The sequence below is a fragment of the Desmodus rotundus genome, chromosome 9, assembly GCF_022682495.2.
Source record: "Desmodus rotundus isolate HL8 chromosome 9, HLdesRot8A.1, whole genome shotgun sequence".
NCBI lineage: Eukaryota > Metazoa > Chordata > Mammalia > Chiroptera > Phyllostomidae > Desmodus > Desmodus rotundus.
The window spans coordinates 37,453,707-37,481,344 of NC_071395.1; the positions used below are offsets into that span (position 1 = coordinate 37,453,707).

General features: G+C 53.9%; 2 protein-coding genes, 1 long non-coding RNA gene and 1 other non-coding gene across 20 annotated transcripts in view; 1 reads left to right on the forward strand and 3 right to left on the reverse strand.

Annotated features, from left to right (window-relative positions):
* The first annotated feature begins 18 nt into the window (after positions 1–18).
* Positions 19–3,262, forward strand: LOC112312481 (uncharacterized). 2 transcript variants are annotated; one of them, XR_006656664.3, is made up of 3 exons: positions 19–744; positions 832–1,148; positions 1,352–3,262. It is a non-coding gene; the product is annotated as an uncharacterized lncRNA (long non-coding RNA). The 2 variants fall into 2 exon arrangements; XR_006656663.3 differs by having other exon boundaries at positions 19–384; positions 576–1,148.
* LOC112312735 (small nucleolar RNA SNORA8) lies at positions 2,493–2,624 on the reverse strand. The gene has a single exon (XR_002975624.2). It is a non-coding gene; the product is annotated as a small nucleolar RNA SNORA8 (small nucleolar RNA).
* A 2,703-nt stretch (positions 3,263–5,965) lies between the features above and the next one.
* Positions 5,966–8,375, reverse strand: UQCR11 (ubiquinol-cytochrome c reductase, complex III subunit XI). 2 transcript variants are annotated; one of them, XM_024568882.4, is made up of 3 exons: positions 8,245–8,375; positions 6,755–6,903; positions 5,966–6,178 (listed from the first exon to the last, which is right to left on the reverse strand). In XM_024568882.4, exons 1-2 carry the CDS (start codon positions 8,292–8,294, stop codon positions 6,783–6,785), a joined length of 171 nt encoding a protein of 56 aa, XP_024424650.1. In that variant the 5' UTR covers positions 8,295–8,375; the 3' UTR covers positions 5,966–6,178; positions 6,755–6,782. The 2 variants fall into 2 exon arrangements, with proteins under 2 accessions (XP_024424650.1, XP_024424649.1); XM_024568881.4 differs by having other exon boundaries at positions 5,966–6,129; positions 8,245–8,374.
* Positions 8,376–16,254: 7,879 nt separating this feature from the next.
* Positions 16,255–27,638, reverse strand: part of TCF3 (transcription factor 3) — a 35,934-nt gene continuing 24,550 nt past the window's right edge. For 2 of the 15 annotated variants that reach the window (XM_024568601.4, XM_045202307.3), the window contains exons 9-19: positions 26,623–26,725; positions 26,370–26,539; positions 26,141–26,270; positions 25,568–25,626; positions 25,363–25,441; positions 24,423–24,496; positions 23,882–24,040; positions 23,676–23,799; positions 20,171–20,306; positions 19,772–20,007; positions 16,255–17,176 (exon numbers count right to left, since the gene is read on the reverse strand). In XM_024568601.4, the coding sequence (XP_024424369.1) occupies positions 17,034–17,176; positions 19,772–20,007; positions 20,171–20,306; positions 23,676–23,799; positions 23,882–24,040; positions 24,423–24,496; positions 25,363–25,441; positions 25,568–25,626; positions 26,141–26,270; positions 26,370–26,539; positions 26,623–26,725 (1,413 nt within the window). In that variant the 3' untranslated portion in view covers positions 16,255–17,033. Of the gene's footprint in view, positions 17,177–17,506; positions 17,734–19,771; positions 20,008–20,170; positions 20,307–23,675; positions 23,800–23,881; positions 24,044–24,422; positions 24,497–25,362; positions 25,442–25,567; positions 25,627–26,140; positions 26,271–26,369; positions 26,540–26,622; positions 26,726–27,638 lie in introns of those variants that run through there. The other 13 variants (XM_024568602.4, XM_045202308.3, XM_024568600.4 and 10 more) reach the window with 11 other exon arrangements.

Here is a 27,638-nt window from a genome sequence, read left to right on the forward strand (position 1 = left end):
AGTCGGGCGCGCGCCGGCTTTGCCGCCCTCTCAGCCCCCTCCCCGCGCTCGCCAGCCCCCGCTCGGGGGGCCCGCTCCGCCCACCCGCCCGCGCGCGGGGCCGCGTGCTGCGCAGGCGCCATGCAGGTCCCGCCCCTCGGCGACAGCGCCAATCAGCACGCGGACAGGGAGCTTACCTTGCCGCGGCACGAGGCTATCGCGCTCCGCCCCTGCGTCCTTTAGCAGTGTCAACCCTTGTCTTTTTGGGGTCTTCCTCCTGCGCCTGTCACCAAGTCCACGCTTGGATTCCGAGATGCCCGTCCAGTGCCGGACCCGTGTTCCACTGCCCCTCAGTCTCACAGCATCCAGATTCTAAACCGGCGTCCACATCCCGGGCCACTGCCGGTAACCACCCGCCTGCATTTCCCAGGTCCCATCTAACACTTTTCTGACTCCTTAGAATCCGGGTATATACCTCATTCTTCCCTTGTCCACCTTAGTCTAACTACCATATTTCGCCTGGGAGTGTAGGACCTTCCTAAGAAACCTCTCGCCCTCCTTTTGTCTCTCCCTCTATAACCCCTTTCTCTTCCCAGTCAGAGGGTGCAGGTGGTGCTGTCCCCTGGCTTCATTGCTCCCTTAGGGCAGAGCCTGGCCGGCCCAGGGTAGGCACTTAATTAAGACTGCTGAATGAGTGGACAGTTGTGGCCGGTACCGTGAGCAGGCTGGACCTCCTGGCCGCCCGACCAAATGTCTGCTTTGTGGGTGAGTTGGGAGAATGCCGGTGGTAAGGCCCCAGGCTCCACCCTGGGAGACAGAGGGGTGGTCTGCACACCTGGTTCTCCCCTGCAGGGGTCTTTTCAGCCCCGGACCCCGTGATTCATGCTCTGGTTGGAGGCAGGTCCTGGGTAAGGAAACCCAAGCCCACAGCAGGCAAGTGTCTTCAAGTGAGTGCAACTTTTCAAGATTTCTTAGGTCCTTTCCCCTTCTGGGTTCCCCAAGGGGCCGCTGCACAGACAGCAGCAGCCTCAGGTGAGCAGGGCAAAGTGGCCAAGCAGGCACCCAGAATGGACGGCCACCGGATTACAGAGCTGGTTTGAAGCCTTATGTTCCAGTCTGCAAACCCAGGACTCCAGGATTCTGGCCTTAATTGGGTCTTAACTGGCTAGGTGTGTTTTCCAGCATGTACTTTTTTTCTTTTTCTTTTTCTTTTTTTTTTAAGGTTTATTTTATTCTCATTCGAGAGAGGGAGAGGGAGAGAGAGAAGCATGGATTGGTTGCCTTTCGCAGGCACTTTGACTGAGGATCGAACCCACAATCTAGGCATGTGCGCTGACCAGGAATCGAACTGATGATGACATTTTGGTTACAGGATGACACTCCAACCAACTGAGCCCACCGGCCGGGGCGTGACTTCATTTCTTAATTGAAGAAATATAATTACAAAGACACTGATTAATTTTAATCAGTGAAACTGTGTGAACATGTTTAAATGAAAAAGTATCCACCACCCCCGCCTTGTGTCAGTGGTCCCCAGGACTACCTCCCTTGCGATCCTGCTTTCAGTTTTTTGAGTGTACACAGAAATGGAATTCCAGAAATGAAATCACTGAGTTAGGCGGTGATTCCATGTTTAATGCTTTGAGGAAACACCATCCTGTTTTCCACAGCAGCTGCCCCATCTCACCTCCCACCAGCAGCGCACCGGTGCACGAGGGTTCTGCACATCCCTGCCAGCACTTGTTTTCTGAGTTTTGTTTTCTTGCTGTTAGTAACCATCCTGATGGGTGTGGGGCGTTGGATCACAGGATTTTGACCTCAAGAACCACTGTCAAATACCATGTGCACCTCCACTTTCTCCTCAGTTGCTTCTCAGGGAATCTGGCCCAAGCTGGGCTCCTGGGATCGTACCCCTAGTAGCTGGTCCAGAGGCTGTGTGCTGACACGGTGGCCTGACTGGGAGCGTGGACTTGCCCCAGGAGGGGGAATGGGGCTGCCTGCTTCCCTCCCCTTTGCTGGGCCTTCCTTTGCTCCTTTGAAATAAACCCCCTTTCCCAGGCTCCTTGGCTTAGTCCCCAAGTAGACACCCTTTCCTGCCCATCTCTGCAAGGGAAAAAAATAGAAATTAAACTGGAAGGTGCCAAATGAGGAACCTTTAAAAAGACTTTCTGTGGCAGGGTATACCCCTCGGCACTGCTTACTTCGGGGCCCAGTCTTTCTCATTGTGGGGTGGGGGGTGTCCTGGGCACCACAGGATATTGAGCAGTATCCCTTACCCCCACCTACTCCATGCCAGGAGCACCCCCTACTTGTGACAACTACAGATGTCTCTAGACACTGCAAAGGTCCTTCCAATCTAATACAAGGTTAGGGAGGCACTCTCCTGGGGCCTGAATTTAGGAGGGGGGGGGGCCATATACCTTGGTTGTCAAAATGAATGGTATTAAAGCGATATTTTAAGAATTTAAAATGAATGCAAAAAATTTGTTGTGAACACAATGTCAAAGTTTTTATGCTGTAGCAAAAACACCAGGTTTAGCACACACAAGCCAAGAAAACCAACGATGCCAGACACTGAACTTACCTCGCTGTCCTTTGCGCACCCAGCAGGAGTGAGCTGCTGAGTGCAGGTACCGTGCAGGGCAACCATGTGTCAGGGTGTTATGTGAATACAGGCTTGAGTGGACAGTGCCGTGTCAAGCCATTTTGGAGACAAACAGAATGACACTTGCCCCATTTATACATGTTCTTATGTCATTCCTCTTAATGGTTAACTTTTCCCCAGAGCATTAAAGTGGTTGAAAAAATATTAAGATATCGAAAATGAATTGTATTAAAACCTACAGTAGTTTGAGATTAAGTATTCTATTTGTACCCAAACCTGTATTAGAATTTCACTTTTATGACTTTCACAGAAGCAAACTAAGATATATATCTTTTTTTAATGTCTGTCTCCACCCTAGATCTTTTTATTTTTTAGATTTTATTTGCCCCAGCTGATGTGGCTCAGTGGATTGAGTGCCGGCCTGCAAATCAAGGGGTCGCACACAGGTTTGATTCCCAGTCAGAGCACATGCCTGGGTTGTGGGCCGGGTCCCCAGTAGGGGGTGCACGAGAGGCTACCTCACATCGATGTTTCCCTCCCCCTCTCCCTAAAAATAAATAAAATCTTTTAAAAAAATTGAGTTGCCCAAGGTGTGAGTGTATTTCTGGACTCTCAATTCTGTAACATTGGTCTGTGTCTTTTGTTTTTCATCCAATACTGTACTGTTTGACGGTTTTGACTTTGTAGTATAGTTTGGAGAGTGTAATATCCTTGGTTATCTGTGGTACCTGATGGATTGTCTCTCTGTGCATTTAAGGCAGTAAACTCTTGTTTAGATTTTATATATTTACTTTTATTAGAGAGAGGGGAAGGGAGGGAGGAAGAGGGAAACATCAGTTGCCTCTTGCACACACCCAGGCAGGTAGCCTGACCAGGAATTAAACCGGTTACCCTTTGCTTTGGGGGATGACGCCCAGTCAACTGAGCCACACCGGTCAGGGCTGAAGCAGTGAACTCTCGTTTGGGTACTGTTTTGCTCTTAGCAACTCAGCAGGTGGGTAAGTAGAGGCCTCTTCTTTTCCAATATGAGGTCCTGTAGCACGTTTGTTTTCTCTCACCTCTGCCGCCTCTACAATGTCCTGCCTCCACTGGGATCTGCTTCCTGGGTGGGCAAGGGGGGACGGGCCCTAGTCTTCTACTTTGCCTCCTTGCTAGTTGTGGCCCCTAGGCCACAGCTTGCCACACTGCTCTGCCACTCTCCACCTGTCACCCGGTTTGCCTGCATTAGGCGCTGGCTACTCAGGCCAGAATGTGGCTTCTGCCCCTCCTGTCCCCTGGATGCCACATGAGGGATGCAGCTTGGCTCCTCCACTGCTACCTTGTCAGCAGGTGGGTCCTGGTCTGCATTTGAGGACCTGTTTTTGTCCTTCCTTGTCCCACTTCCCCTGTTCATTCTAATGCACCACCTTCACATGTCCCCATACGCAATCTCTCAGGCATATCTGTGTGCAGCGCAGGGTCCTTTGTAGAGTTACAGTTATCTGACTTTAAGGAGAGGGAAAAAGGGGTGTTCTCTCTCTGCCATGATGCTGATGTCACTCCTCAGATGTTTTGTTAAAACCATTAACCATTACAGAAATACATAAAAACACAGGAATCCGGGCACACTTCCTGTTGCTTCAGGCTGCAGTATGGTTCAGCATGGCCCTGTCTAGCCTGCACGTATCACATGTTGTTAACAAAAAATTAACAGTACTCATTTACCTCACTATTCACCATGTACTGAGCAGACATGTTCATATGTCTAGAAGGACATCACAAATATTATTATAATGGCAAACAAGAAATGAACATTCCTCATTGGTTAATAAATGTTGGTACCAGGCAGCTGTTAAAAACTGAGGATGTTGTGTTTTCTGAAGTGGCATGGACTCTGGGAAATAAGCCTTAGGTGAACAAAGTATATGCAGAAAGATGTGTAGCAAATGCCACCACTTGTGTTTAAAATATACAGCTATTGCTCTGGCCGGTGTGGCTCAGTGGATTGAGTGCCTGCCTGCAAATCAAAAGGTCACCAGCTCAACTCCCAGTTGGGGCACATGCAGGCCAGGTCCCCAGTAGGGGGCGCGAGAGGCAACCACACATTGATGTTTCTCTCCCTCTCTCTAAAAATAAGTAAGATCTTTAAAAATATATATATGGCAGTTATGAACTGAATGTGTCCCCAACTGAAATCCATGTTGAAATTCTGAGCCCCAGTGTGGTTGTATCTGGAGACGGAGCCCCTAAGGATGTAATGAGCTCAAATGAGATCAGAAGGGTGGGGCCCTGGTACCCCTGGGGTTAGTATTGTTCTAAGAGACACCAGAGAGTCCACTTGCTCTCTCTTCCTCCCTCTGCTCAAGCATCAAGGACAGGCTGTGTGAAAGACACAGTGAGAAGGCAGCTGTCTGCAAGCCAGGAATTGGGTCCTTCCAGAAACCAACCCTGCCAGAACCTTGATTTGACTTCCAGCCTCCACAACTGTGAGAAAACTGAAGCTACCTTAGATACCTAAATTCTGTTGCTTGAGCCACCCAGTCTGTGGTGTTTTGTTATGGTAGCCCGCACAGACTAATGTAATAGCTATTTCCACAAATATGCTCTATCTGCATTCAACGTTTCTAGAATTTTCAAGAACTTGGCAAGAGTTGGAGAGAACTGGGTAGGGGCACCAGGGAGGGAACAGACTGTGGCATATCCTTCTGTACTTGTTTTTGTAGGCTTCATGTGATGGTTTAACATGTCTCTTAAGTTCTGATATTCCTCCTTTCAAAACACAGAGCCTAATTCTCCTTCCCTGGAATGTGGGCTGGACTAAGAGACATGATCCTAACAAATGGAATGTGCACTGAGAATACAGTAGAGAGATGGAGTGAGACTTCTGAAGGTAATCATAAAGGGCATGTGGCTTCTGCCTGCTCCCTCTGGAATCACTTGCTGGGGGATAGGGAGGCCAGCAGCCACACTGTGAGGATGCTCAAGCAGCACTGTGGACTGGCCTCGTGGAGAGAAGCTGAGGCCTCACGTGAACAGCCATATGAGGAAGCCATCCTGGAAATGGCTCCTCCAGCCCCAGTCTCGCCGTTAGATGAGGCAGCTCCAGCCAGCAGCTTGATGGCAAGGACCCCACGCAAGGACCATCCAGCTAAGTTACTGCAAAATTCTTGGCCTACAGAAACTGAAAATAATGAATGTTTGTCATGGGGTAATTTCGTAAGGTAGCAATAGATAAACACACTTTTCAGATTATTCATTAAACACCTTAAATAACCAATTTCTGCCAGCCATTGGGAAATTCCTAGATTTGCAAAATTTTGGAGCTGAAAGGACCCCTGGGTCATCCAAGCTGCCAGGTTCCCAAGGTTCCCAAGTGTCCGGCATCACCACATCCAGGCAGGGCAGGTTTCAGAGCAAGGTTTAATGTAGTTATGCGTCAGAGTTATTTTCAAAAACACAGAAAGTCCCAGGTAGCACTGTGAATCTCCTTGTGATCCATGCTGAGGGCTGGGGCTGTTCCAGACGTAGCAGGTGCTGAGGTGGAAGCTGTTGGCACCCCCAGTCACCTGAAGGGGGAACATGGCAGGGTGAGCAGAAGGCTCTGGGTCCCTGTTCCTATGGGAAAAGAGGCACTGAGCAGTGAGAAGAACACAGATGCTGCGGCCAGGTTCCAAAACCAGATCTAGCTGTGCCAGATCTAGGCGCTGCATGGCCAGGGCCCCATCTGTGATGTGGGGTGAAGCCATGCCTACTCAGAACTGTTATGTGGGCAGTGAGTTAATAACACAGACACCATGGGCAGTACATTGTGGTCACGCCAGGGACTAATGACTAAGTTGGAGGGCTCATTCCTGTTCAGAGCAGCCCATCCAGGGAAGCCAGTGGCTGTGGGCCAACCTCCACTGTCCCCATCTATAAACTGGGCTTTCCTCTGTTCTGCCCAGGGCTGGGCAAGCAGGGTGCGTGGTCAGTCTCCAGCACTGAGCACTGAGGGGCAGTGCCCACTCCGCCGTCCCACAAACTGAGGCTACCAGTGGGCAGCTCTGTGCCAATGGGCAGGGAGGTACCTGGAGAACCTACCCCAGAGTTCTGGCTGCAGACAGATTCTCCAGGGTGAATAGTCCCCAGGCCTGGAAGTGTGGGGACCTACCTCGTGGAAGCACATCACCTGCCGATAGTCGCTAAACTTACCAGAGGGGTGTGAGGAGGGTCCGTTTAACTAGTTATCCTTCTTAAACTTGCCATTGATGTACGGCACCCAGTCCAGAATCAGCCGCCAGTCGGTGGCCCACACTAGCCCCACGGTGCCCACGGCGCCCCACATGCCCACTGTGGGAATCCTATGAGAGGACAGCAGGGGTCAGACCCTGCTGGAGGCTCATCTTCCTGGTAGCACATGTTGGTCCCTCCCTCCATCCCCAGCTACTGTACTATCAGGCACCCACCGTGCACTGGCCCCTGCCCAACATGTGGACAGCCCCCGCTGATGATCCTGCAGGCAGGCACAGGCAGAAGACCCTAAAGTGATGCGACTCCTATCCGCTTTCATATTGTGACCTGCCTAAGGTTTCATCTGAGGAATTTGCTACTAATAAGAAAACAAACAACCCACATTTGTAGCTGCCAAGGTCAACAGCTAATGTGTGCGTGCAGGCACCATATATACAGTTGACGGGGACTGGCTGACCCCCGCAACTGCCTAGAACTGAAGGAGGCATGTGTCAGTGGCTCAGTTTTCCAGATGAGACCCAGGAGGGAGGGTGATTCACTCCCCTGAGGACACAGTCTTCTACCATAGATCTCATTTGTTTACTTTCTGTTGTCCACTGACTAGAACATCAGCCACCAAGGTTCCATTTATCACTGTGTCTCCCCCACTCAACAGTGCTAGGTGCTGGCACATAGCGTGTGCTCAGTAAGTGCTTGTTAAATGAAAGCCCGGTTGAGGTTGTTGCTGCTGTGACCAAGCCCAGATGAGAATGGCCCACCTGAGCTCAGGGAAGTCCGAGTCAACAGGCAGAGGGTCTGTATGGGCGGGCGCTGGTGGCTCTCACCTGATGCGCCAGGGACAGCCTTTACCGTGCAACCCTGGCCACTCTAGCCGTCAGTCACCACTATCCGTGTCCACCTGAAAGTCCCTGCCAGAGCCGTTATCCAGAGGCAGCTCCCACTCCTCCCTCCCTGCCTGGGCTCGCGGACACGACTACCAAATGTAGCCCCATCTTTCTTAGCGCCTCACGCTGTCACCCCAATTCCATCGGCCTCCCACACGAGGGCAGTGAAAGGTGAAGCCGTGGGCTTCACGATTCCTGTTCAAGACCATTTAAAAAGTAAAATGCAAAGCCGGGAACACACAGGATCAGTTTTCATGCCAGATTAGTTGAGCCAAGGGTGCTGGGCGGGGACAGGGTGGGCGCCTCCCGGGCGGGCACCGTCGCGGCCCCCAGTTACAAATGGGCAAACTGAGGCTCAGAGAGGTTCGGCCAAGGGACCAGGAGCCTGCGTGTGTGTGTGCCCAAGCCAGACGGCTCCGCCTCTCTGTGCCTCAGTTTCTCCATCCGTGGCGCAGCATAATTTGAAGTCTGGGGGCTGCGGTGCGCGCACTGATAGGGGCCGCAGAGCGGCGGCACGGATCGGGGAGGGCAGGCGCGGGGTGCGGAGGGCAGAGGCCGCCACCTCACCAGTTCTTGGCCAGTTGAAGGTAGCGTGGGCCCAGGAACTTGCTCAGCATGGCGCCTCAGTCCGCAACTCGGGGTGACCCCTGTTCCGCCCTGCTGGGACGTACAGCGTAGGCGCGCAGAGAGGCCCCGCCCCGGGTCCACAAACCCACGCTAAATCCGGACCCCGCCCCCGCCACTGCGCGCGCAGACCCGGAATACTTTAACAGTAATTTCCGGGGCGGGGTGGATGACGTTTAGATGAGGGCGAGTGTGGGCGGACTTATAAGCACGTGACCCAGGTCCTCTAGTTCAGTCTTCGTACTAGCTGTCACTGTGGCCCCAGCTGTGCCGCCACCAGTAACTAAGGACGGCCCGCAACATTTGGCTAGTGGATTCGTGTTTTTACTACGTGCCAGAATCTCATTTACAATTAACGAAACCGAGGCCAGGAGAGGAGGGGACTTGGCCAGAGTCGCCCAAGGGGCAGGGTATGATGTGAACCCACTTCTAGGAGAGTGGGGCTGTCTGTCACTGATCCTTTCTTAATGGGGCCTTGGCCAAAGGTCAGAGCTTCTCTGAACCTGTTTGCTCCCCGCGATTGTCTGTTGGAATTTTCTGCACGTTTCCTTCGGCGAGTGCGGGGCTTCCTTCTCCCGGCGGCGGAGGGCGGCCAGCTCCGGACCCCGAGGACACCCGAGACCCTGATAGATGATGCGCTGCCCCAGACTGGCCCACCCTCTCCTGGCTGACCGCCGCCCAGGCTCGCTAGGTCCCTGCGTAGGAGGCAGCAGGCCCGGAGGTAAGTCCCCAGACGCCGTGGGTGTGCTGCCCAGCCCTGCCTCCTTGGATCTGCTCCCAGAGCCCTCAACCCTCTGCCTGCAGGAGCTGCAGGTTCCGACCTGCCCCTGGCCCCCGGCCCCGGTCTGGGAGTCGGCAGTAGTATGTAGTGACTATGGTCTGGTTTCTCATTCATTTCAGTTGCTCGAGAATTTTTGAGTCTAGTAGTTTAGTGTAAGATAGGACCTGATAAAGTCTCTGTCCTTGATGGGAACTTAAAAAGTGGGAAGTAGAGGCTTTTATGATGATTGTGGAGAGAGAGAGGAGGAGAGAGCTGCCTGAAAAGACGAGCAGACACGGTCAAGGAGGACTGGGGCTACAGGCCTTGGATTCAGCAGTTCCTGAAGCCTTGCCTCCATTGCTGCTTCTGCATGATGTATTCCAGATAGAACAAAAAAACGAGGGTGAGAGAAGTTTTATGGAGCGTTGTATAATTTCAGAGGTGGCTGGATCCAGGAGTCTGGCAATATCATTGTGAATCTCTCTCTTTTTTCTCTCTCAGCTCTTTTTTCTGTGTCACCCCCATTCTCTGGCAAACTCTTTCTGGGCAGCATCGCCCGCAAACTCTGGGTTCATATTCCAGCAGCTCTTGCAGGAAGATGGAACCTCTTTCCCAGTAATTGCAGAAAACGTCCCAAGGCTGGTTCTTGTGAGCCTGCTTGGGAAACAGGGCAGAATCAGCTTCTCTCATATGAGGACATAGGCTGAAATGGAAAGAAGAGGATCCCCAAAAGAGAATAACCAGGATTCTGTGACCAGAGGAGATGCTGGGTAGCAAGAACTGCCAGCCTCCCTCCCACCCTGCTGAACCTCTGCTGAGAGGCCTCTTGGATTCCCTGTGTGTTCCTGCCTGCCCCTCCGGGGGGGAAACCAAACTCCTTGTCTTGTTTCTACTGATAAGAAATTCACATAACATGAAACTAACCACTGAAACATACAGTGCAGTGGCATGTAGTGCGCTCACCAGGTCGTACAACCACCACCTCCACTCAGTGCCACAGCATTTTCATCTCTCCTGAAATAAGCCCATCCCCATCAGCGTCCCTCCCCAGCCCCTCCCAGCCCCTGACAGCCACGACTCCACTTCCCGTCTCCGTGGACTTGCCTGTTCTGGACAGTTCACATACATGGAACCACACCGCGGCCTTGTTTACCTGGCTTCTCACTGAGCAGCATGTTTCAGGGTTCATGCACGTTGTAGCGAATGTCAGTGCCTCGCTTTTTTTTCCAACTACAGTTGACATTCAACATTACATTAGTTGCAGGTGTACAGCATAGTAGTTAGACATTTATTTAACTTTCGAAATGATCCCCCATAAGTATAGTACCCCCTGGCACCACACATAGTTACTCCAAGTGCTTCACTCCTTTTCACAGCTAAAATTCTAGGGCCTGGATGGACACATTGTTTTTGTCCATTCATCTGTGGGTGGATTCTTTTAAAATTTCTAGAACTTTATTGACATATATTTGACATACACAAATGCATATATTTAAAACATACAGGTTGGTCTTGGGACATGTGCATGTCTGTGAAACTGTCCCCACTACTGATACCACGAACGCCTCCCCTCCCAGCCCTAGCCATCACTCATCTGCTCTCCACTGCTGTCAATTAGTTTGCATTTTCTAGACTTTTCTAGAAAGGGAATCATAGAGTTGGTTCTCTTTGGTATAGCTTGGCCTCTTCTACAGAGCATGAGTATTCTGAGAGTCACCCAGTCGTTGCGTCTGTCACCCTTCTGAGTTGTATTCCTTGCTATGCATGGACCTGTGTGTTCACTCAACCGGTGAAAGACATGCTGGTTGTTGCCAGCTTTTTTCTATTACAAACGAAGCTGCAATGGACGGTCATGTCCATATTGAGTGTGTGTCTTGGTCTCTCTGGGGTGGGTGCCTGGGACTTGGAGGGTCTGTCTCACAGGAAAGCATAGGTTTAACTGTTGGTGAAACTACCAAACTTTAAAAACAAAAGGTTTCATTTATTTTTAGAGAGAGGGGAAGGGAGGGAGAGAGGGAGAGAAACATTGATTGCTTGCTTCTCCTACGTGCTAATCGGGGACTGAACCTGCAACCCAGGCATGTGCCCTGACCGGGAATTGAACTGATGACCTTTCACTTTGTGAGACAATGCCCAACCAACTGAGCTACACCAGCCAGAGTGCCAAACACTTAAAAAAAAATTGATGTATAATTGACATGTAACATTTCACTAGTTTCAGGTGTGCCGCCAGTTTTCTGAAGTAGCTGCACCCATCCACCAGTCACGTGAGACTCCTGTGGCATTTGCATGTTTTACTACTTTAAAAAGGACACTCACTATATCGTTTCCCGTGGCTGCCATAACAACTGACCCCTCGCCAGCCGGCATGAAACAACAGGGAAGTCTTTAACCTCTCCCAGTTCTGGATCAAAGTATCACAGGGCTGTGCTCCTGCTGGAAGCCCCTGGGAAAGGTCCTTCCTGCCTGTCCCAGCTTCTGGGGAGTCCCAGTGTCCTTGGGCTTGTGGCCACATCACCGCAGTCTCTGTCCCCTTTGTTTCATGGCTTCTGTCTCCTGTGTCCGCGTTTCCCCTCCTCTCTCTCACAGGCACACTGGCATTGACCTGGGGCCCACCCCGAGCACGTAAAATGCCCTGTCTCAGACCCTTCCCTTGCTTACATCTGCTAAGCCTGTGTTCTATGCAGGCGGCCCCACTTCATTGCACTGCACAGATGTTGGGTACTCGTTTGTTTGACAGGGGATTTTCATTCTTCTTTTTAAATTGACATATAAATACTTTTCCCATTTATTAAAGAACTCCCCAAATTATTAAATTATCTTCATTCTTCTTCTTCTTTTTTAACTTTTATTGCATTTACATTGAATTTAGTCCTGGACCATAAGGTTTTGTTTCTTCAGTTTCTTCTGGGAAATCATCTTCATTCTTCAAGAAGTATTCACTCACAGAGCAGACCATTTCATATTTTTTGAAACCACTATTATTTTTAAAAATATTTTGTTTATTTATTTTTAGAGGGGGGAAAGGAGGGAGAAAGAGAGGGAGAGAAACATCAATGTGTGGTTGCCTCTCATGCAGCCCCCCACTGGGGGCCTGGCCCACAACCCAGGCTTGTGCCCTGGCTGGGAATTGAACCAGTGACCCTTTGGTTCGCAGGCCAGCACTCAACCCGCTGAGCCACACCAGCCAAGGCCCGTTTTATATTTAAAATCCCAGGGCTCTCATGCACTTCTTGGCCTTAATCAGGGAATCCACAGAGCCCTTCTCCTGTGATGCTCACATGATGTGCCTTCTTGGTCTCCGGGCAGGCACAGCAGGGCTTCAGAGGCTTCTCCTGCATCTCAGAAGCAGCACGTGGCCACCAGACCCGGCATCTTTTAGGCCTGTGCGTTGCAGTTTTTCCAAATTGAAGACCAGACCTCCCACCAGCAAAATGATTACAGCTTGCTTTATTGTGGTGGTCTGGAACTGAACCCGCCATATTTCTGAGGCCTACCTGTAAGGCCTTGTTCATAGGTTCCAGGTGCCACCGTCACCGGCTGCAGCACAGTATGACCTCTAATAGACACCCACCGTGGGATGGAATGGGTCTCCCCATCTTAATATGGCATGTCCTTTCCCTCCCTGGCCCCAGGGTGACAGGGCTGCTCTGGGAGGCCAGGCCCAGCAGGTTCTCATCGGGCTGAGGCCGTACGCAGCCATCTTCTGAGAGCCAGGAGGGCTGCCCCGAGGCCTGGGCAGAGGCTTGCAGCAGGACCCCCCTCTGCAACGCGTCCCCCCCCCCCCCGCCCCACCCTCCCCCCATCAGCCATGCCCTGCCGTCACCACTATCAAGAGCGGGATGTACCTATCATTTTGTTTCCCTGTGCCTCGTACACTGCCCACAGGATTTCTGAGCCATCAAGTAGGCTCTCCTTCCAGAAATTTCCACAGAACCAACCCTTGCTGGGACAGAGGGGGGTGCCTCACTTGGTGAGGATTTAGGCACTTTCCCCCCTCACTAGAGGACATTTTTCATTGCTTTTTGGGAGAAAGTAAGCGGGGGTGGGGGGGGGTGGGAGGGGGAGAATGAGAACATGGATGTGAGAGAGGAACACTGACTGCCCCCCACACCCAGTTTGGTGGCCCCCACAACTCAGTTATGTGTCCCAACTGGGAACTGAACCTGCAGTCCTGTGCACTGCATGATGCTCCAACTGAGCCACACTGGCCAAGGCTGGGCACCTTTATGATGTTACCTTTTTTAATTTTTAAAAGCTTTTTATTTTTAAAGAGAGGGGAAGGGAGGGAGGGAAACGGACGTATCCAGTTGCCTCTCACGCACCCCCAACTTGGAAGACCTGGCCCGCAACCCAGGCACATGCCTTGATCGGGAACTGAAAAGACCCCCTTTTAGTTCACAGGCTAGCACTCAGTCCACCGAGCCACACCAGCAAAGGCTAAGATGTATCTTTAAATACCTCTGTTGAGGTGTAACTCACACACTGTGCTGTGCGCCCATTTAATGTACACAATTCCATGGGGTTTGGTGTACTACACCATTAATTTAAAAAATTAATAGGCGGCTTCTCTGGAAGCAGCTTCTGTGTGGGAGCCAGTCCCAGCCCCAGACCAGCAGGAGCCCCTATTTCAAGTGTACGTGCCCGTGGCAGGTGGAGGTCTGGTGCTAGGAGTGGCTGTGGTTCTTTTCTGGGTCAGTCAGTGGATCTGCTGGCCTAACTCTGCCCACCCATCGGACCCCTGCCACCGGTGGCTGAATTGTGTGCCCCTCCCAAAAAACGTTACATCCTGACCCCTGGGACCAGTGAATAGGACGTTATTTGGAAAAGAGGATCTTTGCAGATGTCATTAAGATGAAGTCTTTCAGGAGTTGGGTGGCCCTGATGCAGTGACAAGTGTCTTTGTTGCAAGATTTGCTTGCACAGACACATGGGATAAAGAGAAGCCATAAGAAAACAGGCAGGGACCAGGGTGAGGCGGCCACAAATCCTGGAGCCTGATGTCCGTGGAGGGACCTGTGACACCTTAACACCTGGACCTTGGACTTCAGTCCTCCAGGATGTGAGAATTAATCCCAGTGGGTTTAAGCTGCTCCCCACCCATGTGTGGCGCTTTGTTAGGACTGCAGGACACTCACACCCCTGGAGCCGGGGCATCCTGCGGAGCCCTGCACCCCCAGTACCATCTTTACAGGACACAAGCCCAGGCCACTTGATAAGCTGTCCCCCCCGTATTCAGGGCTGGGGGCCGAGTCCAGGGCGCCACCTTTTTAGACGTGTCTCCCCCCCCCCCACCCCGGCCCCATTGCTAAGAACACAGCCGCCGAGAGATGATGGGTGGACAGCTGAGCATTGCCATGTGTCACATTTATTGCTACAGTGCTGTTATGTACAGGACGGGTCTCCATATCGACTCCAAAGGGGCTTAAAATTCCCAAAGAATCCAGCCAGCTGTGTGGGCACTTGTATAAAATTATTTTTCTTAAAAAATTAAAAACAAAAACCACGCCACCAGTTAACGTGAGGCACTCAGAGCACAATCTCCCTTAAGCGTGGCTTCCCTCCCCCCACGCTACTTCTTCCCTTGCTGGGTTAGTCTCATGTTATATAAATTACTCTTTTTAAAAAACTGATTTGAGAGAAAGAGGAGGGAAAAAGGAATAGAAACATCCATTAGCTGTTCCACTTATTTGTGCATTCATTGGTTGATTCTTGACGTGCCCTGGTCAGGGACTGAACGGTCTTGGCGTAGAGACAATACTGTATAATCAACCGAGCTATCCAGCCAGGGCTATACTTCAAATTATTTATGTAAGATACAGTTCAAAAACCTGCAGGCCTCAGGGGGACTAGGGTCCTTGGCCCCCGCCTGTCTGGCCCATGGGGCAGAGTAAGAGAGAAACTCAGGCAGGTTCCCCAACAGACCAAGGGAGTCACCAGGCAACCTGATGATTTCTTGCTGTCCCAATGAGTCTTGGAGGTAAGACCCTAGAGGACCCAGGTGATTATCAGGGGTCACGGAGTTGGCCCTGGCCCCAAGCCCGGATGTCTTGCCTGGAGCTGGCCTGCGGGGTGCTTTTGAGCTTCCCATAGGGCACTTTGCTCCCTAGCCTTGGGGAGTTCTAGTCACTGGGGGGAGGGGGCAGTCAGGTAGCTCTGGAACTTGGGGAGTGAATCTTTCCCCCAAACATCCCACTGAGATGTTGGTGGGATGAATGTAGCCAGGCTGGGGAACCTTAAGGCTTCTATGGGTGGGGCAAAGGTGTAAAAGTAAGGAAACTGAGATCCCAGCAGGCCTGAGCCTGCACCTGGGTGACAGGTAGGGTGACCAACCATTGCAGTTTCCCTGGGAACTGCAGGGGGTCCAAAAATGCAGATGATTAGTGTAAACCTGGACAGTCCTGGGCAGCCTGGGCAGAGCTGGTCCCCCTGGTGATACGTGAGACAAGTGAAACCAAAGGGGACTTGGGGAGGCCTGAGGGTGACTCACCCTGCTTTTGCAGCTGGGCAGTTAATTTGGGCAAATGTACAACGTAGGGGCTTTTCTGCCCACAGCGACCCTGTACCTTCTCCCTGCTCTGTCCACACCCACCTCTGCACCACCCACACCAGGACAGCCACTTGGCGGGGCTGGCCATTTCCTGTGCTGGCCTCGAGCTGCAGCCCTGTTGCCAGAACGCAAAGATAAGCTTGGGTTCCCGGGTCAAAAGAATGAAAGACAGGGAGTCCAGGGAGACCCTGCAGCACTGTGCTCCAGCAGTGCAGTCCTCGTGCCCTGGGAACTGCGTCACAATAAAAGCCCCCATTTTGGAGAGTTCTGTGGGCTCCGGGGAGAGCAGCTTTTGGGATCCCAGGGAGGGATGTAGGGGCCTGCAGGCTGCTGGGAAGTGCCTGGGGGATCAGAGTGACTTCTGGAGGAGGACCCTTGGCATTGTCACCTGGGAGGGCTGTGCCTTGGTTGAGCCTCTGCCCTGCCTGAGAGACTAGAGTGTCCCTCTCTCTTGGAGGGAAAGAGGAAGGGGTGGGGAGGCCCCCAACAGGGGAAAGCCCACCCACCACTTTACCCCAAAGCAAGAAAAAAAAAAAAACCCCAACATCTCAAAAACCAAATGAGCCCCACCCACCCCTGTTCTCCCTGTGTCCCAAGCTGGGCTCCTGGTGCAGGGGTAGGGGTCCTCAGGTTTACAGTGGGGTCTTTTTAATACAACTTTTAATCTGTTTGATCGTGAAATGCAATGCTCAGTTCTAGAAACAGCAGCAGAAATAGCAAGAGACATGAAACTTTTATACAAAAACATTTGTTGCTTACAAAACATATGCAAAAAAAGCTTAAAAAAAAAAAACCCAAAGGCATCCTCCTTGCTAATTTTCTTCTACATTAAAAAAAAAAATCTCATAACTAGCATTTTTATTTTCCTTAAAAAAAATATTAGGCATAGGCACAATTTGCTGGTGGCTTTTGAAGAACAAGCCAGTTTTTCACAGCGTCTCTCTCCAGCGAGTGATATGTTTCAACTTTTCCATGTTATATACTTAAGGCATTTTTTCTTTTCTGACAAAGTGTATTGTATATTCCGTTTGCTTTCCAGTTTTTACCAAAAAAAAAAAAAAAGAGAGAGAGAGACAGAGAGAGAGAGAGAGAGAGAGAAAGAAAGCTTCTTTTGGCCAGGGCTTGGGCAGCAAGGCCAAGATGCAGTTTCAGGATCCATCAGGCAAGTCCCAGGGCACAGTGGTGGCTGAGGCCTGGGGGTGGATACAGCAGGGTCCCTGGGAGGCTCCTAGACCCAGTTGTCACCTCCAGGGCTCCCATCATGCGAAGCCTCCTTATGTTGGTGTTGACTCAACACCAACCACAGGCATGTTTGAGGAGGTGTGGACTGGCCAGCCCACACTGCAGATGGACCTGATACCTTGTGTGACCATTCCAAGTTAGACTGAGGTCGGGTCAGCTTATCTCATGGTGGCGTACCTTTCACATGTGACCAGCAGGGTTGTGGGCCTCGTTCAGGCCCGGGTGCGTGGCCGAAAGCACCATCTGGGGGTCTCCGACCACACCTGATACCTTCTCCTCTTCTCGCCGCTTCAAGCAGGCTGCTTTGGGGTTCAGGTTACGTTCTGGTGGTAGAGGGAGAGCACTGTGGGAGACGGTCCCCAGAGAGGGAGAACGTGGGGTGGCAGGGTGTGGGGAGTGTGGCAGAGCGCCAGAGGAAGGCAAGGACCCCCACATGTTGCTGCCTACATTTCCTGACTTGTCCTCCCATTCCCTGAGGAGGCTGTGCAGGGATGGGGGGGGGGTTGGAAAGAACAGGTTGGGTGACCTGGGGGATGTCAGAGTCTGAGACACGGACAGAGCCCAGGAGCTAGTGCACACCCATTTCCAGTGAAGCACCATTGGCATGCAGTCAGGAAGGGGATAGGGTGGGGACTCCTGGCCTGGGCGCCTACCTCGCACCTGCTGCTCCAGGCCCAGGATGACCTGCACGGCCTGCTGCAGGATGAGCAGTTTGGTCTGCGCCTTGTCCGACTTGAGGTGCATCTGGCACATGCGCCCCAGCTCCCGGAAGGCCTCGTTAATGTCCCGCACACGCACCCGCTCCCGCGCGTTATTGGCCATACGCCTCTCCCGGTCCCTCAGGTCTTTCTCCTCCAGGGATAGCACCTCCTCCGTACTGCTGGGTCACAGCACCAGGGCCTCTGTTAGTTATGTGCAGGGGGACGGGGGCCCCCCCGAGCAGTGGGCAGGTGGGTGGGCAGGGCCAGGGTTGTGGGGAGGGCCCCGATGGTTGTGTGTGAGTGTGGGTGCTGCAGCACAGGGGCTGGTCCGTGGCTTGCGTGGGTGGGTGGGCACCATGGCATGAGTGCGTGTGCCTAGCATGTGCATGCTCAGGCCCATGAAAATGTGCTCCTGGACCAGAAACCACGGGCAGCGTGCCTGTGGTCCGTTCTAGGCAAGGTGTGTCATGTCCCTTGGTCAAGGCCCAACTGTCACCAGGACATTTCATAGAAATAGAGGTGGGCCTTGCTTTCCATCTATCCCTTGCCCATCCCACATATCCCAGGACTGGCCACGAAGGCAGGGGAGGCCTGCTGCCCCTCCTGGGGTGATGACCTTCCCCATTCAGAGCAGTCACCTGCTGGGCAAGGGACAGCTGAGCCTGCCTGGGTTGGTCAGCCAGGGTGGGAGGGGCTAAGGAGACTGGCTCAGCATGCAAATGCCTGGGGAGTCCCCTGGGGCTGAGGAATGGTCTAGGACACTCAGTCCATCCCACAAAGACTCCCACACTGGACTCTGGCTGCTCAACAGCTGGGCCTGGAGTGCCAGCCATGAGCCCTGCCCAGAGGCTCCACCTTGGGGCTGGGAGTTAGCTCCCTGGGCCTGGGGCTTCTGCTTTTAGGACCGCAGTGGTGGCTCCAATTTATGGAGCACCGTGTGTGCTGGGCACTGAGTGGAGCCCATTTTCTCACACAAGAATCTGAAACTGGGGCCCAGATACCTGCCCACCCGGCCCACACCCAGCCCAATGCCTAGTAGCTGCATGGCCACATGGCTTTGGATAAGTGACCTCACTCTGCCTGTTTCTTTCTCGGCAAGACAGAGGCTAATTGAAATCAGGACACCTGCCACACTCAGTTGTGGCGATAAAATAGAAATGAGTGAAGGCCTGGCATGTAGCATGTGCCTGAGACACAGGAACCTGGAACCCTGGTGCCTTGTCCTGCTTCTGTGCTGGGGTGGGGAGGGGGCTGTTGCCCTCACCCTGCCTGCTGGCCCCGGAGCCCAGGACAAGCGCGCAGACCAAACTGACAGCCAGGCCCAGAGGCTGGTGCTCCTCAGTCCCCTTTCTTCCCTCAAGTCTCCGCTGAGGGGCTTTGCGGAGGAAAGGGCCTGAGGTTGCCACCAGCCATCCAGTACTCGGGCAGCAAGTGCGAGGTAAGGAGGGGCTGCCGGTGGAAGCAGAGACGGACAGGCCGGGTGGGGGAAGAGCGCAAGAGTCAGAGAGCAGAGAGGCGGTCGCGGGACACGGCATGATGCCCACACCAAGTGCAGATGCGGAAACCTGAGAGCTCAGGGGGACAGTGCAGGGCGGGCCAGAGCCCCAGCTCCAGTACAAGCGACAGTGCTGCAGGAGAAAAAGGGTTAACGGGTGTGCAGGATGGGGAGGAGTTAAGGAAGCAGCTGGTTTGGGGGAGAAGGGAGTCACCTGGGGGAGGCTTTCAGATCCTCACCCAGTCCTGGCCCTGGGAGAGGGGGGTGAACCCCCTTGCAGATGGGAGTTACAGGGTCCCACAAGGTGTCTGCTCATTGACAGTGACAGCCTCCAGGCCCCAAGAGACACTGACACCTGCTGGCCAGGCTCTGGGATTCCTGAGACAGAAGGAATGGGCAGGGGTCCCCAGGGCCCAGGATAGAGTTCGGAGCCCAAGTGCCCAAATCTGTAGGGCTAGGGGTCCAGAGTCTCATCCTCCCATTCCAGAAGGGACACTGGGGCCAGGCAGAGGACAGCTGGTTCAGGACGGGAGAGATGGCACTGCCAGGGAGACAATGACGGGGAGAGGACGGTCACTACAAGGCATGGTGCTGTGGGGAGACGGTCCTGTGAGAGGGGACCAGTCACTGCGGGGGAGGCGGGCTCCAGGAAGGGGAAGGAGAGAGCGGGGGCGGGGGGGGGGGGGCAGAGGCAACGGGAGGGGAGCGGCGCCCCCACTGACCTCGCACCTGCTGCTCCAGGTTCAGGATGACCGACACGGCCTGGTGCAGGATGAGCAGTTTGGTCTGGGGCTTCTCACTGTTGAGGTGCAGCTGGCACATGCGCCCCAGCTCCTTAAAGGCCTCATTGATGTCTCGGACCCGCAGTCGTTCCCGAGCGTTATTGGCCACCCGGCGCTCCTTCTCCCGCTCAGCCTTCTGCTCTGGGGGGAGAAGGTCGTCCTCGTCCTCGTCCGGGCTATGGGGGTGGGGGGGCCCGGGGGGCCAGAGGGAGACAGTGAGGCGGGGAACAGGCGCAGGGCCCGCCGGATGCCTCGCAGTGTGAGTGCCACTGGTGTGAGCACTGTGTGCGTGTGCTTGTGTCCTGATGGGTGGGGCAGGGGCCGAGAAGGGGCTGGCACCTGGTCCGGATCCGGGGGGCCTTTAGCTCCTTCTTCTCCTCCTCGGAGTTGTCGGCTACCGACACATTCTCCTCATCCTCTTTCTCCTCCCGCTTGATCTCGCTGGTACCTGAGGTGGTGGCCCTGTGACCAAGTCCTGAAACAGGCTGGGGGTTAGGATACAGCCACTTCCAAGGCCACTTGACAAATCCCCGTTGACCCTCTCGTGAGGTGTACAAGCTCTCCTGGGATAGCCAGGTGTTTCTTTGCAAAGAGTGTGTGTGTGTATGGGGGGGGGGGGCACAGACCACCTGCCTTACACAGACACAGAATCCCAGCCGAAGGTCTGCAATGGGAAAGGTCCACAGGTGGAAACTTTGGAAGGAGTGCAGGGGAATTTCAGCGCTGCCTAGGGGCAGGGAACTGTTTTATAAAATACACCCTGGCTGGTGTGGCTCAGTGGATTGAGTATAGGCCTGTGAACCAAAGGGTAGCTGGTCCAATTCCCAATCAGGGCACATGCCTGGGTTGCGGGCCAGGTCCCCAGTAGGGGGCGCTCAAGAGGCAACCACACATTCACTCCCTCTCTTTCTCCCTCATTTCCCCTCATTCTAAAAATAAAATCTTAAAAAAAAAAATAAGTAAAATAAAACAAAATACTAAAGAGCTGTTCTCCAAAGAAATCGATAAACCTGACTGTATCATAATTGAAAATTTTTGATCACTAGGATACCAAAGAAAGTAAGATATGCCACAGGATGTAAGGTACTTGTCACATATAAACCAACAAAGGCTGGGTCTCCACAATATGTAAAGGACTCCTACAAATCAGTAAGAAAAGGACAGGTGGCTCAACAGACAAACAGGCAAAACACCAAGCAGGTATTTCACAGGCATGGAAACGGGCATGGCTGTATGTAAATCTGCATCATTAGACCACATGAAACTCCAAATGAGGCCTCCTGAACTACACGTCACACCCAGTAAGTCAGCTGAATGGAGTGACCTGACAATTCTAAGTACTGCCTGTGCCGCAGCATGTTGGTACGACCACCCTGGGCAACAGCAGGGCGTTGTCTGGAATAGGTGGACAGACACGCGCATACCCAGAAATTCCACAACTTGGAGCCACACCTGAAAAATTTTTGTACACATGCACCAAGAAACATGTTCCAGAAAACTCCTGATGGAAGCAGAGTGGGAAGCGACTCAATGTCCTAGCTAGTCCCTGGGCCTGTTCTCAGCCACCTGAGGGTGGCAGACCTCACAATCAACACAAGCGAGCAAACAGATGCAGAAGAACACTGGCAGGGTGTTTGACTTTTGAAAGTCCAGAAACTATATAAACAAAATACGTGGTTTCAGGGGAGACAGTTACACTGAATTCAACTACACTGAAGTACAAGATGGCAAAATGCCGACCCCAGGAAGCAGCCCAGGGCGCCTCCTCAGCACTGTGGGATGATGAGGGGCACCCCGGCCCCACCCACTCAGTGCCAGGAGCACCCACCCCCAGTCATGAGAACCACAGATGTTCCCAGATATTGCCCGATGCCATCTGGGCGAGACTCTGGGTGTGGAGTGACAAATGAAGAAACACGAAAGCAATGACTTCTTTCTAAAAGCCAGCTGGCTTTTGGGGGTGGGAGTGGGGGCAGGATGGGAAGGGTCCCCAGGCAGGCATGAGAGAGTCTGGTCTAATTTGGGTTGCATGGTGCACTCCCAGGGTGCTAGGTACATTAAGCAGCCTCATCACGTACCGACGTCACATTATTGTCACCTGATGTGGTGGATTTTTCACGAGGTTGATGTTAAGGGTGGGTAGGTGGAGGCCAGGCTCAACCACCGCCTGGTGGGGAGTCCCTGGGCCCTCTCTGGGCCTCAGTCTCCCTTGCTGTATGTAGCAGGGTTGGCATTAACTGATCCAGAGATCGGCCATGATAAGACCCAGGACCCTGATCCCTGGTGTGTGCTTGTGAGCCCTGCCACAAGACCACCTACCAAGTGGACAGCTGTCCTGCTCACCTGCCCTAGGTGGCCCCAACACCAAACACGTCACCTCAGTCTTTAAAGAAACTCTCTTGGCCCTACCTTCTCCCACTCCTGCTTCCTGGACAGTAATGTCCCCGCACTCCACTGGTGTCACACCTGCCCAGGTCATTCTGACCCCTAGTCAGTGTAGCCAGGGTCCTCACTTTGGCATCTAACACAGTCCATCCTCCTTCACCTCCCACACCTCCCTCCCTGTCCCAATCTGGCCTGATGTTCAGGCCTGGATTCTGTTCTGTCTGTGCACTGCCTATTGCCCCACCTAGGCTCTTCTGCCTCTGAACTCCACCACGTACGATGACACCAAGGCCTCACTGTGAACTCCAGGCCCAAATCTCATCATCACCTCCGCATCAGCAGGTGCTATGGGCTCTGCCTTCAGAATATCCAAAACCCACCCACTCTGCCCTGGCCAGGCCCCAGCATCTGCCCCCCCTGTCGCTCCAGGACCAGAGAGTACCACCTGCCCTGGTCCCTGGCTCCCACTGTTCTCCCTATACAGTCTGTCCTCCCAGCAGCAGCCATCAAAGGGCACCAGTGAGCACCTGGGTCAGGTCCTGCCTTTGCCTTTCCCTAGCTTGTCCTCCCCAAAGCCACTAGATGGTACCCGAGCATGTCCCTCCTCTGCCCATAATTCTCCAGGGATCCTAACTTCCTCAGGGTAAAAGCCCAACCCTTCTCTGTGGACTACAGGCCTTGCATGACTTTCCCCTACCTGCCCCCACCTTCTCTCCTCACTCACTCTGCTCTAGGACTAGTCCTGCCTGAGGACCTTTGCATGGGGTGCCCCCTCCTTCTACTTTTGTCCCTCCCTGGCTCTGCTCACGTGTTACAACCCTTTAACCCCAACTACCTTTAAAACTATAATCCCTCTGCATCCCCTCTCCTCCCTACTTCCTCACACCTATCTCCTCCCCTCTCCCCACAGTGGGAGGGTGGTGCTTTCTCTGTTGGATTCCATGTTTTATCCCCCGGAGCCAGAGAAGCCCCAGGCACACACTTGGCACTGCATGCACCATGCTGGGCGAGTTCCGTTCACTAAGCTGCCGGACGACCGAATAAAACACAGGGGCCCTCATGGCTGCAGCACCGCCTGCACCGACGCCGAGACTAGAGGCTGCTGGGCTGCATGCTGCTGCCGGAAAGAGATGACCGGTGACTTTGCCAGCCTCTCTAAGACTCCAGGTGCCTGTGGCCGTAACCACACCTGCCTGGCCGCCACCCATACTCGTAGGGCTTCCCCAGTTCCCACTCTGCCTCAATTTTCTCAACTGGAACGGAGTGGGGTCTGTCCCAAGCCCCATCCCATTAGTGAGTAAACAGTCCACCCTGGCTGTTCCACTGTGTCACAAGCCCTGTTGTTCCTGTTTTCCAGAGGAAGAAGTGGTGCCCAGTGACTGAGCCCCAGAGGAGGAGCCAGAGCACAGGTGATACGGAGGTGCTGGCCACTCTGCCCAGGCATGATACTGGGACTTACCACTGTAGGAGTCGGGAGGCCGAGAGAGGTCAGGGAGGGTGCTGGGCTGGCTGGGGAGGACGACATGGTTGTGTATGAGGCTGCCATTGCCAGGGAGGCTATCCTCTGAGTGGCTGCCTCCAACCTATGGACCAGGAGTGGAAGAGTCAAGGCTGGCAGGGCTCCCACTACCCACCCACCCAGCCCCACCCTTGCCCAGAACTCACCAAGCTGGTGTGCCGCCCGCCCAGCGGCATGACGGGGGCGGCAAAGCCTGGGGCCAGTGTTCCATGGCTAGGCAGTAGCCCATGCATGTCGCCCGAGGTACCCACGGCATGGCTGCGGAGCACGTGGATGGCCTCGTCCAGGTGGTCTTCCATCTTATTCTGCTGTAGGGGTGGTGGGGGTGAGTGGCCTGGCTGCCAGGACCCCCATCTAGCCCTGTGTGACCTGGCCTGAAACATGTGCCTGCACTGGCCATGGAGATGGTGCTGGACCTCATACCCATAAAATTACGAATTCGTCCTTGTCAAAGGGGTATCTATGCCCTAATGCAAATTCTGCTGATCACATGAGATCTGATGGCTCTCTTATGGGACTCAGTTTCAACGCCACATGAAATGTAGCCACAGCAGAAATGCTGAGCCACCCCTATGGGCTGCCTCTTGTGCCCTGGGAACCAGCGTCTCCATGCCTGTCCACACACACCCCATGTCTGTCTACAAGCACCTCCACCCCTTCCCCTCACCAACCACATAGGAAGCTCACCAGGCTGTGGAGACCCCCGTCATAGCTAGGGGATAAGGCACCAGGGGCTCCTGCTCGGGGCCACTGTGACGTCCCTGGAAAGGGTAGGAGACTCATGAATGGAGAACTTAAAGAAAGGTATTGGTGCAGCCTGATCCAGAGAGGGAGGGAGAGGGAGGGAGGACGGAATCTGGAAGGCAGGGAGGGGCGAGGAAGCTGAGTGGTCTATGATACCCAGGATGGCCACATGGGGGCGCCCGCATCCACAGAGCTGTTGTAGGGCCATGAGTCAAACTAGGTCCAGGCGGATTCACCTCTCCCAAGCCTCAGTTTTCCCCATGCACAATCAACAACCCCCTTTTCCCCACAGGGAAGATTGCTGGCTCAGAGAGACACAGTAGGTGCCCTAAAAGCCAGCTCCTCCTAGTCCTGCTGCACTACACAGGTCTTCCAAAAATGTCTGCTCTCACTACTCCTTGCTCCCCCTGCCACCCCACCACTGCTCCTCAGGTACCTCCTTGCAGGGAACAGAGAAGGGAGGAATAGGAGGACCTTGCCCCTTGGGCACAACAAGCACAGGGCATACACTGGTGCCTGACTACTATCTGCTGGGGGGACAAACACCAGTATGTGCACGTTCTGGAGTCCGGGTGGGAGTCTCAGGTCCATTGCTCTGGTTCGGGTCTCTCCGTCCTGGCTGTTGAATCTCACGTGCCCCTCACACTCACCAGCACAGACCTGCTGGGTCCTGCCTCCTGGCCTTGGCCATGCTGTGTGGCCTAAGATTCCTGGCTTAGAGACCTCCTCCCGGAAGCCTTGCTGGATGCCCAGAGGAACATAAACTCCAAGGCTGGTGGTCTGTGCAGTTCCCCAACCCATAATGCAGCCCGACTCCTTCCCACCCGCCTGTCCCAGACTGGAGGCAGAGGACACAGCCCCCCACCCAGCAGCCAGTACAGACCTGCCAGACCCTGTGGGGAGCCCACAGGGGTGGAGGGGCTAGACGAGAAGTTATTGCTTGAGTGATCCGGAGAGTAGATCTGAAATGGGGATGAGGAGAGGCAGGACCACCAGGCAGCCCGTCAGGGGCTGGCCTCTCGCAGTCACTGGCCCAGCCACCCCTGCTACACTCACCCATCCCACCTCACCCCTGCCTTGAGCCTTACCGAGGCCAGAGCTTTCCCAAGGGCGTCCCCAGAACTGCCAGCTGTAGTCCCTCGAGAGCCTGTGGGTGTACAGAGGTGAGACCCTACCTCAAGGATTAGGCATCCCCACTACTCTACTTCAGCTTGGCTTGGATGCTGTGGCTGACAGGGAGCTCCCTTCTATACTTAGCTGCTGGGCGTGGATGCCCAAGCTCAGGTCTGGGCAGACCCCAGTTTTGGTCTGATTTCTGCCTGATATCTCACCACCTGCCTCTATGGAGGTTCTGGAGACAGGCAGACCGTGGTTCCTGAAGCGAGAGATCCCCTCTCTGAGTCAGTTTTCCCACATTTAAGTGGGGGAATTCACTCCTCAAAAAGTCATTTTTCTTTTTTTGTGGGGCTTAAAATTAACGTACCACTAAAAACACAGCAACAATAGCACAAAAGGCAGGATGGGGTTAAATGGAAAGTGTTTCAAGGTGATAAGCCATTTTCAAACATCAGAAACTCAGAGGAGGAGCCTGAGCTGATCCCAGGAAAGGGAGGATGTTGTTAATAACAAGGGCACATGAGGGTGGGGTGAGGGAGCCATACCCATGAGGCTGTCGGCCCCACTGACGGGGGGCGTGTGGCTGGCAATACTGCCATAGGCAGCTGTGGGGGCTGAGAAAGTGGACACAGCCGGGAGCCCACCATTCACCTCCACGCTGTGCAGTTGGTAGCCCTGTGGTGGGATGGGGTCGGAGGAGGTCAGATGGGGTCAAAAGGGGTCAGACAGGGTGCTACCCAAATGCATGCCCCCATTCCATCCCAAGGGGCCTACCATGCGCTCGTGCTGGTGCAGGCCACCAAACCCACTGCCACTACCACTGCCCACAGAGCTGCCGCCACCTGGCGGGAGGGGCAGTGGGGACGAGCCCCCACCTAGCATAGGCCCGAAGCCTGCCTGGCCTGGGGTACTCCAGAGCTCGGCTGAGGGGTGCAGGCTGCCATCTGTAGAGAGGAGGGGATAGTGAGGCAGACAGGCAGAGGGACCTGGACCCTGTCCTAGCCATCTCGGGTGAGCTCCCACATACCTGCCATGTAGAAGGGGGCCGGGTAGGTGCTGCTGGGGGTCTTGGCAGATGGGTAGGGGGTGGCATCCCTGCCGTAGTCATCACCTGAGCTGGGTGGGTACACCTATGGGCAGGTAGGTGGGCATGGACAAGAAGGGCAGGGCTAACCTATCCCCACCCCTCGGCTTGCCCACCCCCAGTCCTGTCCTCCACCTGGACAGCAGTCTGTCCCATTTTCCAGAGCTGGACTTCTTGCAGAGAATTCCTTTTCCCTCTTTAATCCAACAAACTCCTTTTGATCCATTAAAGCCCAGCCCTTCCTCTTTCCTTGTTCCCCCAATGCTGGAACCTCCCTTGGCCTCAGCCTTGATCATAGAAGACCCAGGGGCCTCAGAGACAGGGCCTTGGACTAACATACCACCCAGAGTGTCCCAGAACAGGAAGATAGCAAAGGTCTTTCAAGGATCAGTGCCAACTCTGAGCAGTGGGCACTGCCTGAAACTAAGGCGGGGCCCAGGAGAAAGTGCTGGGATCAACTGATAATGTCTGCCCGAGCACTGGAGTACAGTAAGGCAGACAGAGTGCTGGCATGGTGAGGTGGGCCCAAGGGTTTCTCAGCTCTAGGACTTGGGTGGGGATTTAGGTGCAAAAAATGGGGGAGTCAGTGACATCAGAAATCAAGTCTGAAGACTTCCTGGGCCTGACTATACCTCCTGGCTGTGGAATGTCAGCCTCTGACACTAACCTGAAGCTTGTGGCCTGAGTTTACCTGTGGGGGCTCTGTCTGACCTCTAGGCCCAAGGGCTCCTGGAGGCCAGTGCAGAGCCAACATGAGAAAACAGGCAAATTGCCTTTTCTTCCCATGGTTAAATCACAAATGGCCCAGCACCATCTGCTGGGCCTGGTACCTGCCAATCTCCAGGCAGTGGGGTGGGGACACAGGCTGGCTTGAACCTGGGTAGACAGAGTGGAGGCGGGGGAGAGAACCTCCAAACTGGCTCACAGGGCATCCATACCTGCTCCACCCACAGGACCCC